General features: G+C 48.2%; 1 protein-coding gene and 1 non-coding gene across 4 annotated transcripts in view; one reads left to right on the top strand and one right to left on the bottom strand.

The window, feature by feature from the left end:
* Positions 1-17,751, bottom strand: part of SLC7A8 (solute carrier family 7 member 8) — a 53,088-nt gene that overhangs the window by 8,089 nt on the left and 27,248 nt on the right. For 2 of the 3 annotated variants that reach the window (XM_005211356.5, NM_001192889.3), the window contains 4 exons: positions 6,162-6,287; positions 4,421-4,574; positions 3,655-3,778; positions 1,671-1,774 (listed from right to left, as the gene is read on the bottom strand). In XM_005211356.5, the coding sequence (XP_005211413.1) occupies positions 1,671-1,774; positions 3,655-3,778; positions 4,421-4,574; positions 6,162-6,287 (508 nt within the window). Of the gene's footprint in view, positions 1-1,670; positions 1,775-3,654; positions 3,779-4,420; positions 4,575-6,161; positions 6,288-17,751 lie in introns of those variants that run through there. The other variant, XM_024997694.2, reaches the window with a different exon arrangement.
* LOC112448665 (U6 spliceosomal RNA) lies at positions 12,869-12,976 on the top strand. The gene has a single exon (XR_003037037.1). It is a non-coding gene; the product is annotated as a U6 spliceosomal RNA (small nuclear RNA).

The following is a 17,751-nucleotide window of genomic DNA, read 5'->3' as shown; positions in this document are numbered from 1 at the left end:
GAGTGTGAGGGTTGATTATGGCCCCAAGTACCCATATGCACACCATCGTTGCCACCATCAGCAACCTCGCCCATTTCATAGTTTCATGCAGCTGCACGGCATCGCCTCTGCAGGGCAGCCTCATGCACCTAGGGGGCCCCAGGTGCTCTGTGGCCCTCACCATGCACATAACCAGGGTCCCATGTTCATCTCTCTCCTCCACATGCAGCCAGGACCAAGGCAGTTGACAGGTCCAACAGCACTGGCAAGTCAAGTTCACGAGAGACAATCGTTGCCCGGCGAGCCAACCACGGAGCAGACAGGACATTAAGCGTGACACACGCATACACACGCCTACTCCTCAGGAAGAATCATCCTCTCCCTTCCCCCAAACACAAAGGAGTAAGAGAGAGGAGCGAAGGGAGGAAGGAACTGGAAGGATGAGTTGAGGAGGCCTGCTGGGTGAGCTGTGCCTCTGACTCCAAGGCTGAGCGCACCGGGCCCCCGCCTCCGCATGCACACACAGCCGGACTACATGCACGCAGACTGCTGCTCAGCCTGCCCGAGGGACAAACCCCACTCTAAAGCGACTGGAGCCAGTCACTCTCCTCCAAAAGATCCCAGAGAGCCTCAGGGGTCACTGATCTTCCACCGCTCGCCCTTGGCTGGGGCCTCCAGGCGGCCACTGCTCCTGTGTAACACGCATACGAGGTTGCCGTGGGTGAGTGCCGGAGGGTCCTGGGGTGAAGGGAACGCCCACACTCCCTCTTCCCTGCCCTGCCCTCTTCCCTTCCCTGTCCTGAAAACATGACACTCGTTTGTCATTTCATGGGAACTCCTCCCTGATATGACTGGTGGCTTGGGAAGCAGTTGAACTCAGGGGCTCACAGCTTGTGAGTAGGACTGTGTCCTTGGGGGAGGGGGGCTTCCTAAGAACCCTGGGAGGAACCCTCTGAGCCACAGCAATGGAAATCATCCATTATCTGCTGGGCTCAACCGCCCATTCTGGAGACAAGAGATGGGACATCAAAGAGCGGGCCAGATGTCCGGGTGTGCGGAGGTGGGGGCTGGGGACTCCTGGGTCCACTCACACCTTGGGCTTCCCTGAGAGTTTGGGGTGAGATATGGCTTTGGACAAATGTTTCCCTTTCGTTCTTCCCCAGTTCTCACTTCACACCCCTACCCGAGTCTCATGGTGGCCACACAAGGGCCTTCCACAACTGCTTGTCTGTTCAACAGGGAGGAGCCTGCACCCTCAGGGCACTCAGAGATGAACCGGTTCCACCTGCAGTCTGGACCCAGGACTTTCACGGGAGGTCAGCCCAGAGGCCCCGGGCATGGGTCCCTCCTGGTCTCTTTCAGAGTGGGGTTCCTTTCCAGCCAGCATGGCCTGTTTCTAGGCAAGTGGAAAAGGGACTCCGAGGCTGCAGGCAAGATGCTGTCCTGCTGCCAAGCACACGGCTCGGGCCTCCTCAGCCCTCTGCTCCTCTGGACATGAGGTGGGAAGGCTGGTGCTTCTTGCCACCACATGTAAAGCCACACACGTCGTGCGTCACCACATGAGCAGCACAGGCTCCTCCGCCAGGCGCCCACACAAAGCCCCGTTGATGGAGACAAGCCCCCCCACATATACAGAGCAATATGCACAGCAGAGGGGTCCCTGGCCCTGGAAGGGCCTGGATGGCACTCACCGGGAGGAGGTGAAGAGGGACCCATTGACTCCTCCAAATGTAGACAGGGCGACAGAAATGGGCATGATCCAGGCCATGACCCCCAAGAGTTTCTCTCCAAAAGTCTGAGAGGGAAAACAAGAGGGTGAGTAGAGAAAGCGAGCTCACAGCCTTCCACATGCATGTCACTGCTGAGAAGGCTCCCTCCCAAACCCACCCCTGCTGAGTCTCGGGTTAAAGTCCAGGGAAGGAGGGACAATGGAGTCCATGTCCTGGCCGCTCGTGCACCCCCAGGTCCCTTGGTGATGACTACACAGTGGGGAGTCAGTAATGTTTGGGACTGAATAATGAACAAGGCTGTGTGTGGTGGTGATAATAATAATAAACATTTGTTATCCTTGCTGTATGGATAAGGAAACTGAGGCACAAAGCAATTAAGTAGTTTGCCTAAGATCACACACCCAGAAAGTGGAGGGTGAGGACCGGAAGCCAGCAGTGTGATTCCAGGCCTCGCGTATAAGATACACTAATGAGTCAGGCGGGCTGGGGTTCAAATCATAGCCTAGCATTTAGGAGCTATGAGATCTTGAGCAAAGTTCTTAATTTTTGATCCTCAGCTTTTCCATCTGTAAAACAGAAATAAATCTTGATTCATAGAAACAGAAGATATTGGGGGGGTGGTTGGTATGATAAGAAAAAACCACTACGTAGGCTAAAGAAAAGGTGGTGAAGCTATACACTAGTCTTCATGTATTGAAAGGATATAAAATGTTGGGGAGCAGCTTTTTCCACATTCTCTGAGCCAGGGACATACTTGAGTTACGGCACTTGTCTTTATGCATAACCCATAGCACATTTGGGGGAGGGGTCGTTCAGAAGAGCTGTCTTGCTGGGGAGGGTTGATGTCTGTGAACGGACAGTGCAGGGCCTCTTTCTTGATGGTCTTCAGAGATGAGACGTGTGGTAACAGTGGCGGGGTGGGGCTGTGGTCCGGCTGAAGCCGCATGAGGGAACTACGTGGTTCCCAGGTCTTTCCCAGGTAACAAGGACCAGAAGGCCTTGGACCTGCAAGATCTCTTTCCCCAAAGAACACAAACTGCACACGCTTTTCCCTGATGCGGGAAGGAGTCAGGTTGTCCAGGCGTGGTCATAGAGGCAGAGGGAAATGGCATGTCTTGTGCAAGACAGTGACTTTCTGAGGAGGAACCCATCTCCTTTATACAATCATCACATATACAGTTTAAAGTGCCCTCGGTCAGGAGTTAGCTCTTCTCAGGTGGCTCAGTGGTAAAGAGTCGGCTTGCCAAGAAGGAGACTCAGGAGATGCTGGTTCAATCCCTGGGTTGAGAAGATCCCCTAGAGAAGGAAATGGCAACCCACTCCTGTATTCTTATCTAGGAAGTCCCGTGGACAGAGGAGCCTGGTGGGCTGCTGTCCATAGGACTGAAAGTGTCAGACAGGACCTGGTGACTAAACTACCACCACAGATCAGGAGTTGGCAAACTTTTCTGTCAAGGGTCAGATAGTAAATATTTTGATTGCTCCTGGACACCTGAAGGTGTGGCTTCTGCCCTGAGGACTTGAGAAGACTTCCAAACCCACAAAGTCATGGATCGGGGGAAAGTGAGTGGGACTAAACCAGTGAGGCTATGTCACTGTTCCTGGTTTGAGGGCGTATGAGAGTTTTTGCTTTTAAATATTTATTGGAGTATAGTTGATTTACAATGTGGTCTTAGTTTTGAGGGCATGTAAGTTTGATTTCTATCCTTTTTTTAAGTTGAACTATAGTTGACTTACTGTTTCAGGCAAAGCAACCCAGTGATATATTTATATATATATATATCTTCCTTTTCAGATTATTTTCCATTATAGGTTAGTACATGATATTGAATATATTTCCCTGTGCTATACAGTAGGTCCTTATTCTTTATCTATTTTATATATAGTAGTGCATCTCTGTTAGGCCCTATTCCTAATTTATCCCTCCTCAGGTTTAATTTCTTACCACAGCGACTGCATTTGATGCCAGCAGCTCCTGGGGGGACATTGCAGTGACGTAAGCCACATTGGCAAAGACATACACAAATGTGACCAGTGGGATGGAGATGAAGATGGCTCTGGGAAGGTTCCTGTAGAGGGAGAGGAGGTGAGAGGGGGCAGGTCTGGCACCTGGGACCACCTGCCTAGTCAGGGGGTCTGGGGAGTGCCTTCTGTCTCTCTGCAGGAAGCTGACCTTGCAGCCTTCTGTGATGTTCCCTCTACTTGGGGGGTGGATTTTGTCTCCATACGGGCAGGACAGTTGAAAGGAAATAAGACAGCTTAGGCTAGAAGTACACTCCACACCTGTTTATCTCTTCCTGACCAGAGTCTCCACAATGCGCTCCCCCCACCCCTCATAATTCCTACATCTCAAGACAAAGACCTGTCTGTTGCAAGACAGGTGAGTAAGATGCCTGGAATTCTCTCAGGGCACTTTTCATTCTCTAAGGCAGTGGAGTTATCTCAGTACCACTTTCAGCTTGTAATCTGCTCCAGGGTAGTCACTGGATTGTTTTTCTCCTGCAGGGTGAGTGACAAATGGTCTAAGTTCCTGGAAAATGAACCATTTCTTCAGGCTGAACCATTTTGAATGGTTCAAAATGAACCATTTCTCCAGGTCATGGTCAGAAGGGGGCTATCGGGAGAAGTGGGCAGTGGGCACCTGGCTCCCTCTTTCCAGTGGCAGGTGCCTTGGATATTGAAGGGGGAGGGGGAGAGCTGTTGTAACTCACTTGTGGGGATCGACAAGCTCCTCAGTCACGTAATTTAGAAAGTTCCAGCCTCCATAGGCAAAGGAGCCTTGAAGGAAAGCCAGTGCGATGAGGCCGATGTTGGGTTCCTGGAAATTATCAAATGCATTCTTTGGCTCCAGCCAGAAGTACTGTCCTGTGGACACACAGACAAGAGGCTGCTCAGAGAGACACATGTCAGAGCCCGGCAGCCCCAGGTCCCTGGTCTCCAGTGAACCACACATATTGGTGAAGTGGGGCCAAAATGGGCCAAGAAGTTCAGGACCCCCCAGAACATGATAATGATGAGTTCAAGTGGGGGCTCAGGTCCAAAGCACAGCTCTGAATGTTCCTTTTTCAAAAGGCAGAGTTCCTTGGAAGGAAAGACTGGGAGAGGTTACTGGGCAGGGCAGGGTAAATGGAGCTGGCTCACTAGGACTCAGAGATGCAGGAGTGGAGTCACTGGCAGTCTTCTGACCACCCTCCCTCATATTCAAGTTTGTACATTTTCATAGAGAAAGCAGCGAGAACAACAGACGCTCAAACATAAACTTCTGTGATGCCATTAGCTCAAGCTTGCTGTGCTTTCTTTGTCAATATCCTCCTGTCTCTTCCTAGGGTGTGTGTTTGCTCTATCTTTTCATGGAATACATCTCCTGAAGATGGGGAAACTTCAGTGGACAGCTTTCCAATTGCCTTCTCAGCCCTCAGCACAGTATCCTGTACACATGGGGTCCTCAGGAAAGGCTGCTAAGACTGTAATGAGATACAGAGTAGCTGACCATATGTTATATCTTCACCCATAATCGAGCATTTAGACAGGAAATAATGAGATGAGAGTGATCGGGAGAAGGCTTTGAGACCAGATTAGGAGAGCCTCATATCTTTGAAAAGACAGCCCAGCGATTTCTTTAAGTCTCAACTCTTGAAAATAATACCACCTGCTCAAGAAATGAATCCAAAGGATGAAAATTATTAGGCCCATTATAGAGCTGAACCTTAACTCTGTTTCCTGGAATCAAAATCCAGACACACCGTACCACCTCCAGGGCCTGTGGGCGGGTGGGAGGTCCCCCTGTTTGTCATCTGACTTTCTCTAGGAGGTAGTGACACTAGGCAAAGTCTGGTGCTGCCATGGGAACCATGGAAACCAACTAGACTCAGGCTTGGAAAGGGCCAATCCAATGGGGAATGTTGGCAGGGGCCCCAGGAATGTAGAGCTCTCTCTTGTGGAGCTGAGTAATTTCTGAAATGTGTAAAAATCTCCTCTGTCTCCCATTTAAGATACAGACAAGATAAAATATAAGATACAAAGAGCTTTCCTGGAGCTGGGACAAACAGCAATGTTTAGAAATATGGAATCTTCATTTACCTGTGCTGGAACCATGAGGTCAGCAAGGGAGGAGAGAATTTGGCACCCCAGGGGGTGCTCAGCTCCCAACCATCCTGGGGAAATTGGTTTCTTGTCCCCTTTGTCAAGCAAGCGAATACGAAAAGTCATTCAAGGACTCCCCTAGTTGCACTGGGAGTTAAGGCTCCCAATGCAGTGGGGCCCAGTTCAATCCCTGCTCTGGGAAAACTAAATCCCGCATGGCACAACTAAGACCTGGCACAGCCAAATGAATGAATAGTAATAATACGTAAGAAAAGGATAGAATTGGGACATCTCAGGCTGTGCACACATCCACAGACAGTGCGAGGGTGTGTATACACGCAAGGGTTGGCGTGTTCTGATGATACCCACCTTTGCAGATCTGTACAACTCCCATGATGATGATCAGGCCCAGGGCCAGGAGCTTGCCAGCTGTGAAGACGTCTTGAACCCGGGTGGCCCACCGCACACTGGAGCAGTTGATCCATGTGAGGAGCACTGCAATGACAGACCCCCAAACACATCCTCAGGGCCATAAGGAGACTACTGGATCCCTCTGGACAGAAGCAGCAACACTCCTCGGTCCTGATGATGAGACTGTAACAGGCGAGCCAAAAATGCCGCAGGCTCATCACCAGCATCTGAAACTTTGGAGGGGTTAGTAGGTGGGGTTCCAAATGCGGATTGCTTGCTCAGAACATGCCCTGCTCAGGCTTAGAAGTCAGAAGTAAGCATGGAAGTGTGGGCACTGACTTTGGGGAAAAATCAGCCTCTCATCAGGGCATGAATGTGGGCTCAAGATATTGTGTGCTCAAGAGGAGCCCTAAGCAGCTGGTAGAATCCTGGATGTCGTCTTCCTGAACCTGATTTTAGGGTAACAAGGTTTAAGGGAATCTTTTGTTACTCAGCTTTTTCAAGTTCTAATTTACATTTAGTAAAGTTCATTTTTGTAAGTGTACAGTTTGATGAGATTTGACAAATGTATTCAGTTGTTTAGTCACTTCAACATCCTCTGTATAGAACATTTCCAACACTCCTAAAAGTCCTTTTTTATATTGTGCTCCTTTGAGGTCAGCCCCTTTCCCTTACCTCTGGAAGTCACCAATTTAACTTCTGTCCCCAAAGTTTTGCCTTTTCCAGAATGTCACATAAATGGAATCATACAATATGCAGCCTTTTGTGTCTGGCTTATTTCACTTAAAATGGTGGTTCTGAGATCCATTCATGTTGCTGTATACATTAATACTCCCTTTCTATTGTCGAGGAACATTCCACTATATGAATGTATTAGTTTTCTATTCAATAGGCAATGGACATTTGGGTGGCTCCCAGTTTGGGGCTATTATAAATAAAGCTGCTATAAGCACCTACACAGAAGTTTTTGAGTGGATCATTGAGGTCTTTGAGGGGAGTTTTCATTTCTTTTAAGTAAATTTCCAGGGATGGGATTTTGGGTCATATGGGGAATGTAGTTTGACTGTATATGAAATAACCAAACTGTTTTCCAAAGTGGTTATATCATTTTGAATTCCCACCAGGAATGCATACTCCTGTTGCTCTGTATCCTTGGCAGCATTTGGTATTGTCAGCTTCAAAAGTCCGACCATTTCAAAAGAGTATGTAGTGACATTTCATTGAGGTTTTGATCAGGGCTGATCTCCTTCAGAATGGACTGGTTGGACCTCCTTGAAGTCCAAGGGACTCTCAAGAGTCTTCTCCAACACCACAGTTCAAAAGCATCAATTCTACGGCACTCAGCCTTCTTCACAGTCCAACTTTCACATCGATACATGACCACTGGAAAAACCACAGCCTTGACTAGATGGACCTTTGTTGGCAAAGTAATGTCTCTGCTTTTGAGTATGCTATCTAGGTTGGTCATAACTTTTTTTCCAAGGAGTAAGCGTCTTTTAATTTCATGGCTGCAGTCACCATCTGCAGTGATTTTGGAGCCCCAAAAAATAAAGTCTGACACTGTTTCCCTGTTTACCCATCTATTTCCCATGAAGTGATGGGACCAGATGCCATGATCTTTTTTTTCTGAATGTTGAGCTTTAAGCCAACTTTTTCACTCTCCACTTTCACTTTCATCAAGAGGCTTTTTAGTTCCTCTTCACTTTCTGCCGTGAGGGTGGTGTCATTTGCATATCTGAGGTTATTGATATTTCTCCCGGCAATCTTGATTCCAGCTTGTACTTCTTCCAGCCCAGCGTTTCTCATGATGTACTCTGCATAGAAGTTAAATAAGCAGGGTGACAATATACAGCCTTGACGTACTCCTTTTCCTATCTGGAACCAGTCTGTTGTTCTGAAAGGAGATCAGCCCTGGGATTTCTTTGGAAGGAATGATGCTAAAGCTGAAACTCCATTACTTTGGCCACCTCATGCGAAGAGTTGACTCAGTGGAAAAGACTCTGGATGTACTCTGCATAGAAGTTAAATAAGCAGGGTGACAATATACAGCCTTGACGTACTCCTTCTGCTATCTGGAACCAGTCTGTTGTTCTGAAGGAGATCAGCCCTGGGATTTCTTTGGAAGGAATGATGCTAAAGCTGAAACTCCATTACTTTGGCCACCTCATGTGAAGAGTTGACTCAGTGGAAAAGACTCTGGACGTACTCTGCATAGAAGTTAAATAAGCAGGGTGACAATATACAGCCTTGATGTACTCCTTCTGCTATCTGGAACCAATCTGTTGTTCTGAAGATCAGCCCTGGGATTTCTTTGGAAGGAATGATGCTAAAGCTGAAACTCCATTACTTTGGCCACCTCATGCGAAGAGTTGACTCAGTGGAAAAGACTCTGGACGTACTCTGCATAGAAGTTAAATAAGCAGGGTGACAATATACAGCCTTGACGTACTCCTTCTCCTATCTGGAACCAGTCTGTTGTTCTGAAGGAGATCAGCCCTGGGATTTCTTTGGAAGGAATGATGCTAAAGCTGAAACTCCATTACTTTGGCCACTTCATGCGAAGAATTGACTCATTGGAAAAGACTCTGATGCTGGGAGGGATTGGGGGCAGGAGGAGAAGGGGACGACAGAGGATGAGATGGCTGGATGGCATTACTGACTCAATGGACGTGAGTCTGAGCGAACTCCGGGAGTTGGTGATGGACAGGGAGGCCTGGCGTGCTGTGATTCATGGGGTCACAAAGAGTCAGACACGACTGAGCGACTGAACTGAAATGAACTGAGAGACTAATGCTATTGAGCATGTTTTCATGTTTATTTGCCACCATCCCCATATCTTCTTTGGTGGCATGGGGGGCTAGGAGTCACAAGGATCCCATAGAAACACTAACAACATGGAACCTCCAAGGGCTGGCCAAGAGCTCAAAAGCTAGGTGATAGGATGGTTTTACTGCCACACTGCCTAAGCAACTTAGGGGAGCACAGGGGCTGCAGTCACCCAGCTTCCTGATGGTTATGAAGTACTTGAGAATATGGGAAAAAATTAAAATCCCCTTGTTTCCTCTTCCCCTGAAACAGACACCAGGATGTGCCCTCAACCTTCCAGGGGACAAGCCATACATGTAGCGAGACTCTGTCTCCTCAAGCCTCTAATCAGGCCTCAGATTTTCCTTGAACAGCTGACCAAGTTCTATCAACACCTTCTCCTGAAACTGTGCTTTTACTTTCCAAGTATTTTCCAACCTTACTTGATTCTGAGAACATCTCCTCAGGGTAAGGTCCTGACAGTATTATCCATCTGTAACCTTCCTCCCTGTGCTGTTTCTACCTGGGAACTTCCTCATCTTTCAAGATCCAGCTCAAATGTCACCCACACCATGAGTCTTTATTATTTTATTTTTCCTAACAAGGTGCCTTCCAGGTAAGAGGTATCAGCTGCATTTTGTAGACAAGGAACAAAGTTCATTCCTCCTTTCTACTCCCAGACCACTTTGTTAACAAGGCTGGCACTTATTTCTTTGTATTACAATTATCTCTTTCTTTTTCTGTGTCTCCTTGTAGAAGTGCAGGGCTATGACTTTTTCATATTTTTAACCCCAGGGCATATCGTTTGTCATTGTTGTTTAATCGTTAAGTCGTGTCTGACTCTTTTTCGACCTCATAGACTGTAGCTTGCCAGGCTCCTCTGTCTGTGGGATTCTCCAGGCAAGAATACTGGAGTGGGTTGCCATTTCCTTCTCCAGAGGATCTTCCCAACCCAGGGATCAAACCCAAGTCTCCTGCGTTGACAGGCGGATTCTTTACCACTGAGACACCAGGGAAGCCAGGGCATATCATTGGTGCCTGCATATAGTAGGTGCTCAACAAATACTTAATACTTGAATAAAGAAAATGCCGCAATTCATCAATCCTCCAGTCTCTTCTCAGTCTGCACTTTCTACAGTGGGCACCAATCTCCCCAGCTCTCCAGGAACCTTCTCAGTTGGTTTCACGTCGTCAAAACAGCAGCAGGAAGCATAACTTCAAGGGCAGGAACTCTTGATTCCTAGTGGAGGAGCTTTTATCCAAGATGGTGTCATATAATGAGAATCAAAACATGTTTTCAGAGGAAGGATTTCATGTGCCCGAACTAGGAGAACATTTTGTAAATGTTCTAGATGGGCTGAGATGTCCTGATACATACACATTATCTTGCTCAATTCAGTAAGGATTTCAGGATCACATGCCTGGTAACAAGTAATTAGGTCTGTAATCTCAACTCCTCCCCAGGCCCCTAGGTACAAGTCTGGGCCCTTGGGCCCCTGGAATTCAAGCAGATACAAACAATGACTAAAGGATAAAGGAGACTGATGTATGAAAGGAAGATTAGGAAACAAAACCCTTGTGACTCCAGGAGAGGTAAGGATTACAGAATGAGGAACCAGATCATGATGTCATCATGCAGAGATCATCCTTGCCAAGGGGAGGAGAGGGCAAAATGAGGTCACCTCCCCATGTGCCAGCTTAACCAGGCAGCCAGAAAGGCTTCTTCACAGTGTTCCTGGGGACATCGAGAAGTTTGAAAGAAAGGACCATTTGTCAAGTTAACTTACTGTGCGTGTCTTCTGTCCTTCCTAAGCCTACCCCCACAAGAACCCAGCCCTTAACTAATCTTTAACCTCTAGACTTTTCAGGAATCTTTCAGACATAATAGGGACTTCCCTGGTGGCTCAGACGGTAAAGCGTCTGCCTGCAATGTGGGAGACCAGGGTTTGATCCCTGGGTCAGGAAGATCCCCTGGAGAAGGAAATGGCAACCCATTCCAGTACTCTTGCCTGGAAAATTCCATGGACAGAGGAGCCTTGTAGGCTACAGTCCATGGGATCGCAAAGAGTCGGACACGACTGAGCAACTTCACTCACTCACTCAGACATAATAGAGAAATCTTGAGAATAGGGTGGGGGAGATAGACTGCCTGTGACACTAATCTCCTTGGACAATGGCTGCAGCACCACCCCCCCAACCCCGTCTGACCCTTGGCCCTGTAGGCAATCACAGCATGTGACTGAGGGGAGAGAAGGTACTTTCAGTCTCCTGGTACCCCAGGTTAGCCTCCCTCACAGCAGGCTGAAACCTGAGCTTCCATCCCAAGAGGAAAGGTCAGTGAGGAAAGGCAACACTTGCCAAGACCCTGCTTTCCTCAGGCATTCTGTCTCTGTCTATACCCAGAGTGCTTTCTGTTGCTGAGGGCTATGTCCCCGCTCTCTTTCCAGCCAGATCTTGAGTTCTGCATGCTAGAGATACAGTGACCTTAGGGAAGCCACATGTAGATGGGGATGAGGGGCAGTTGCAGCTTGAGATGTGAGAGTCTCCATCCATCCATCCATCCATCCAACCGTCATCTACAAAGAACCTTACTAGATACCCTGGTGGGGGGAGCTATAAATAAGACACAAGTCCCTTCCTCTCTTTAGGAAGTTCACACTGTAAGAGGGGAGATGGCTGAGCTAAAAGATCACAAAGCAACATGATGACAGTAGAGCTCTTCACAGAAGCTTGGCAGGCATCCACACAGAGCCCCTAGGTCAGCCCAAGGAAATCAGAGATGCTTCCTTTTTCTTTTCGCCAAGCCCCACAGCTTGTGGGATTTTAGTTTCCCCCAACCAGGACTCAAACCCGGACCCTAGGCAATGAGAACTCAGAGTCCTAACTACTGGACTGCCAAGGAATTCCCCAGAGATGCTTCTTATAGGTGAGGAAGATCCTAGCATTAGAGAATTTTTATAATGTGAGGCTAGCTGGACAAAATAAACAGGAAGACATAAGATGGGTTCTTGTGCATTGTAATCTGACTGTGTGGAGGGTTGCTGCTTCTCTAGAGGGCCCCATGGAATCCCAGGTTTCTCTGTATTTCTTGGGCATCTTCTCCTCTCTTTTTCTTTTGTTTCCTGGCTTATAAAAAAAAGGGACGGTGAAAGGTTATCAAGAAGATGAGACTTCAAGAAGATGCTGAAGTCAGGGGTTGGTTACTTAATCTGCCCCGTTTGAAAACCTTAATGTCAAGGTAATGGGAGAGAGACAAAAAAAAATGAGGCAGGCAGGAGGAGGGGACTCAGAACCCAGTAATCTCTTACCCTGCCCAGAACCCAGGGCCTGGTAACTGCCATGTAGGTGGGAAAGCAGGGCTCAGCGCTTTCTGCCCTGGGAAATCTGTAGGACCAGCAGAGAGGCAGAATCCTTGTCAGACCCATGACAGTGCCTGTGCTGATCTGGGACGTCCACCGTGAAGAGGGTAGGTAAGCTCCTGCTCCCTAAGAGAAGGTATCCCTCACCGCAGGCCAGTCCTGATCCTCAAACTCTGATTCCCTCACCCCAGGCCAGCCCTGATCCTCACACTGTGATCCCTGGGGAGTCACGAAGCCTCTGTTTCACTTCTCCCTCTGACAAGACACCAGAACTCATTGGGCCTGTGGTGGGCAGACACACCACCTCAAAGGTGTCAACATTCTAATCTTGTGAATGTTGCCTTACAAAAGGAATTTCACAAATGTGATTAAGTATCTTCAGGTGGGGAGATGATCCTGGATTATCTGAGGGGGCCCCGCCTCCTTATAACAGGCAGGCAGGAAGTTCAGAGTTACAAAAAGAGATGTGATAACAGAAGTCAGAGACGGAGAAAGGCTTGAGTGCTCACTTTGGTAGCACACACACTAATAAATTGGAATGACCAGAGAAGATTAGCATGGCTCCTGTGCAAGGATGACAAGCAAATTCATGAAACATTCCATATTTTTATAGAAAACAAATTTATGGTTATCACAAGGGAAAAGGGGGAGAGGGATAAATTTGGAGTTTGGGATTAGCAGATACACAGTACTATATGTAAAATAAACAAGTTCCTATTGTATAGTCCAAAGAACTGCATTCAGTATCTTTTAATAAACTATAATGGAAAAGAATCTGAAGAAGAAAATCTGTAACTGAATCACTTTGCTGTATACCATAAACACAACACTGTAAATTAACTATATATATTTCAAGAAAAAAAGAGAGAGAAGGAGAGATTTAAAGATGCTATGCTTCTGGCTTTGACGATGCAAAAGGGGCCACGAGCCGAAGAATACAGAAGCTGGGAAAGGTGAGGAAACAGTTCTCCCCAGAGCCTTCAGTGGGGCCTCAGCCTTGGACACCTTGAGTTTAGGACTTCTGACCTCTAGAACTGAAAGGCGACACATCTGTGTAGTTTTAAGCCACTAAGTTTATGGTAATTTGTTACAGCAGTAATAGGAAATGAATGCAGGGCCAGACACCACAGACAAAGACAAGGACGCAGGGGAATAGCCTTCACGAGGCAGCACACGCCAGGGCCCCAAAGGAGTGCCTGTCACAGGCCTCACAGGATACCAGTTGGGGGTGGGGGGCGGAGCACCGGGAGCAGGCAGCGAAAGTGAGGTCACCAATGTGCTAACCTGGTTGGCGAACTTCCACATCACATGCTGCACATGATAGCATCTCAGTTCTTCCACCTTCTCTTTCTCCCCTTGGTAACTCAATACAGGAGTAAACAGGCTCACCCTAGGGTAACTCTATCTGTGTACTTCCTCTCAGATAGATTCAGGGCAAAAGACTCTTCATACTCCTTCATCCATCCTGGGTTCTCCCCCAGCCTCCTCCATAGTCCATACAGCAACAGGCCCATGTGCACAACCCAGACGCACAGACACACAGGCCCAAGAGTTACAAACCTCTTTCGAGGCCAGTGGAGTGCTGAGATGTTCACAGACACGAGTCCTTTGTTCTCTGTCCCCAGAGTTTGGTTGGTCTCCTAACTTTACGGACCAGAGGCTACAATCAAAGGCCATAAAAGATGTCACTATGGAGAGCCAAGAGATGCTCAGGAGTCGAGAGTCTACGTTCATTTTTCCCTGCAGAAGGGAAAGGGTGGCCCCACTGTGTGCTATCTTGTCGCGGACGCCTCCGCTCTGCAGCTTCCCCAGGCAGAGTCCACCCCAACTGACTCAGGGAGTCGAGGTGCACAAGATCCCAAAAGTTGGAAGGAAAGAATAGGAAAACATTTGGGAGACAATTGTACCTTAAATTAGTACATTATAGACTACCGGTAAAAGAAGCAATTTAAAATCAATCTCTCTAGTCCATTTTGAAACAGAACATCAGTGAATCTTTAACGTAAATAAATAAATCTTCCTTCAGAAAATCCTCTAAGGATGAATTAGGGATTGTGGGGCTGGTCTTAAGTCCCTAAGAGCATCACAGAGCCAGGGCTGTGACTTTATCCCTCTTCCCCTCAGCTCTATCCAGCAACACCTTGCGGGTAGAGGACCACACGGGTTTCTGGTGTCTCTGTCAAGTACAGATCAAGCCAATAGAGCTCAGAGCAACTTGTGTAAGGAGTGAAATGGTAGCAGTGGGGGTGGGGTTGAGCAGGTCTGAGGAGCAGAGGCAGAGATGGCTCCCTCGGAGGGACATGGCAGCCTGGGCAAAGTAAGAATGAGACAACATAGAACTTGAAGAACCCAATGGCCATGATGCCCTTCCCAACATGGTCACTTACTCTCTGGACAAGCCAGTCAAACTCTTTGAGCCTCCCTTCCCTATCTGTAAAATGGCAAGAAGTATGGTCCATTTTAATGCCACGAATATGCTCTATAACCGGTGTATGACTGTACAAAAGGTTACATGGTTATCCTTATTGTTCATAAGCTAAGAAACTGGAACTCAAAAAGAGGGCATGCTTTGCTCAGGATAATGCTGACAGTTGGCGGCAAAGCAGAGAAGATGGGAAAGGGGATGGTTTGGTGGGTTCTCGAGCCACCATATCACACATCAGGACCTACCCTGCAAAGCTGCATTGCTTCTCCCTTCTTGCTTCCTCCTCTATCCCTGATCCTTTGCCTCAATTTCTCATGTCTCAACCTTTTTCTCAGCAGGATGCTCACCCACAAATCACCTGCTCTGGGGTCCTTCAACCCAAGCTGTCTGGAAGAGTGGGCACAAAGGTGGATTAGGGGGCTACAGGAGTGGTGAACATAAGGTCAAGGCACTGCACAAGGAGCCCAGATGTTCAAGCTTGTCCATGTACCTTGGTTGCACCACCCATTCTGTACAGGAAGGAGTGTCCTACAAAAAGCAAGGAATGCTGATGTTGCTGCAGCTGCTCTACTCATCAGGTCCAGAAAAGAAGGAAACTTCTCTGTTCTTCTGCAGCCAACAGTATACACACACAGCCATTAACAACACTGCTGGCTAGGGTGATCCTGAGATCCTGTAACGGCCTGATGCACAGTAGGTGTTAATATGTACTGAATAGAGGATGGCTAGATGGACAAATCAATTCAGAAAATACTGAGGCTGCACAGGGCCACTGTGCTTCTCTAGAGAGTAAACATCAGGGTTTTTATATCAGGGGACAACCCCATGAAGCAGGGTGGGCAAGTACTGCTGATGCTAGACAGAGATGGGGGAGGGTACATAACACGGCTGTTTCTCCTTCCCCCAAAGGGCTCACAAAGCACAAGCTATCCCCACCATGACCACTGGATGACTGTCTTTAGGACCTCCCTTGCTTTTGGATACAGGATTCTGGCTTCTTGCTCAGCTGGTCAGGCAAAGGGTCATTTCGTATCTTTAGCAGAGGGCTAATGAGCACTTTCTCACATGGATCCTCAAACCACTCTCGTTGCTTTAGTCAAGCCAGCTTCTGCTCCATGAACCACACTGCTCTGGTCTGATGGGTGAAAGTCAGGAAGAAGCCATTTGGCTAGGGGTCTGGGTTGACTGTTATAAGAGCAGTGCTGAGAGTGACACAGTTGGGGCTCACTTATAGATAGGTCTTGGTACTGAAGGGAAAGGTCTGTACCCTACTACCCAGAGGCATGGTTCCAACCTCAGGGGCAGTCAGAGAGACCCAGAACCTCATCTTATATGTGAGTGAAGTAATATTCTAGCTAATTAGTGCCAAAGACAGGACTACCCCCTTGGGTCCCCGTCCCTCCAATTCCCAGTTGCTTATTCTGCCACTACACCGGCCTTTCTTAAATCACATGCACATCATTCTTCTCCTCCCATGCCCACATTCTCTCCCCCTTGCTCCTGTCAGTGGTACCCATGACCACTAGGGGCTCTGGGTCTGTCACCTGAAGATGCTGGCCAAGTTGCTTTCTGGGCAGCAGGAAGTAAGATGCCAGCGTGAAAAAGGGGGAGACTAGGATGGCTGTTCCTCAGAAACCAGCGGTTTTGTGTTTGCCGGTCCCCCAGGGCTTGGAAAATTATTTCCCACAAGCAGACTTTCTTTTCTGCCTTGTGTTCCCTCCTGTGGTCCCTTATCAATGTCACAATACATTTCTCTCCAACTCCGGGAACTCCACTTGGATTTCTTGGTTTTGCTGGCTCATTGTTTACTCAGGAGTGAGCTAGAGGCAGCTTAGCAAGGCTTGTTTTCCTTTAGCATTTCCAGAACCTGGGCTCTCTTTGTCTTTTCAGATAAGAGAAAGCAGGCAGTAAAAATGCCCAGCATGGCCAAAGTCCATAAAGACAGGTGATGAAGGAGAGAGGGAAAGATCATGAGAGACACAGCGGCGATGAAGAAGGAGGAGGAACAAAACACATCATTACTAGTGAGAGAGAGAGACCATGCGTGCGTCAGCGAGCTTGAGAGGAGCAGAATACAGAAAGAAGGTCAGGACAGAAAAAAGAAAGATGGAATGTACTAAAGCAGGCAGCTGCAGAAAGGGAAGCTAGTGATGCCACTTGGTAGAAATCAGAACACCCTGTTCCCCTCCAGAGCTTCAAAATAAGCACCTTTCTGGGATGGAGCTCCCCAGCCCTCTGATGCAGCCGTAAATTTCACCTGGGTCATGGGCCTGCCAGAGCACTGATTTCTTGGCCTCACATTTTGCTGGGGCATGCAGCCTCCTGCCATACTGGCCTGCTCCCCTACTCCCTCCCTCTGGACCAGGAGCCAAAGGGGTAAGGTGATGCCCCTCCGACAGGTCCTCAGGGTGGTGCCCCCAGCCAGTGACTTCAATGCCTGCCGCAGGGGGTGTGGCTCCGCTGCGGTCTGTGACAGGCTGGACCCAGCTCTTTAGATGTGACTGGGCACGTGTTTCTAATTGTGGAAAAGCTGCTTCCCTTGGCCTGACTTATTTCAGCCGTTTCCAGATCCAAGGAGGTAACCAGTGCCGGCTGCCGGAAGACACTGACAGGCGAAGAAAACACCGCAGCCCCGTTTGAGCTCTAAGGCACCCGACCTCGAGACTCGGATAAGATTCCAGCTCAGCCCACATAGGCCTGCCTGTCTTTCCTCCTCACAGACCTCAGAGAGGAAATTGAGGTAGGAGTTCAGAGACACAGAGCCAGCTCTCTGAAATCCTGGGCTCACCCAGAGTCAAGACATTTTTCATACGGGCTCAGGAGCTATTATAAAATCTCATGTCTCTGCCTACTTACCACAAAGGTTGGTATTATCACAGGAGTGAAGGACTGGTGAAAGACAAAACCGTGAAAAGGAAGCAAAAACAACAACATCAAATGCAGTTCTTTCCTATCAACA

The sequence above is a fragment of the Bos taurus genome, chromosome 10, assembly GCF_002263795.3.
Source record: "Bos taurus isolate L1 Dominette 01449 registration number 42190680 breed Hereford chromosome 10, ARS-UCD2.0, whole genome shotgun sequence".
Classification (NCBI taxonomy): domain Eukaryota; kingdom Metazoa; phylum Chordata; class Mammalia; order Artiodactyla; family Bovidae; genus Bos; species Bos taurus.
Note: the sequence above shows the minus strand (reverse complement) of the source record. Positions and strands in the feature narration are given on the sequence as shown.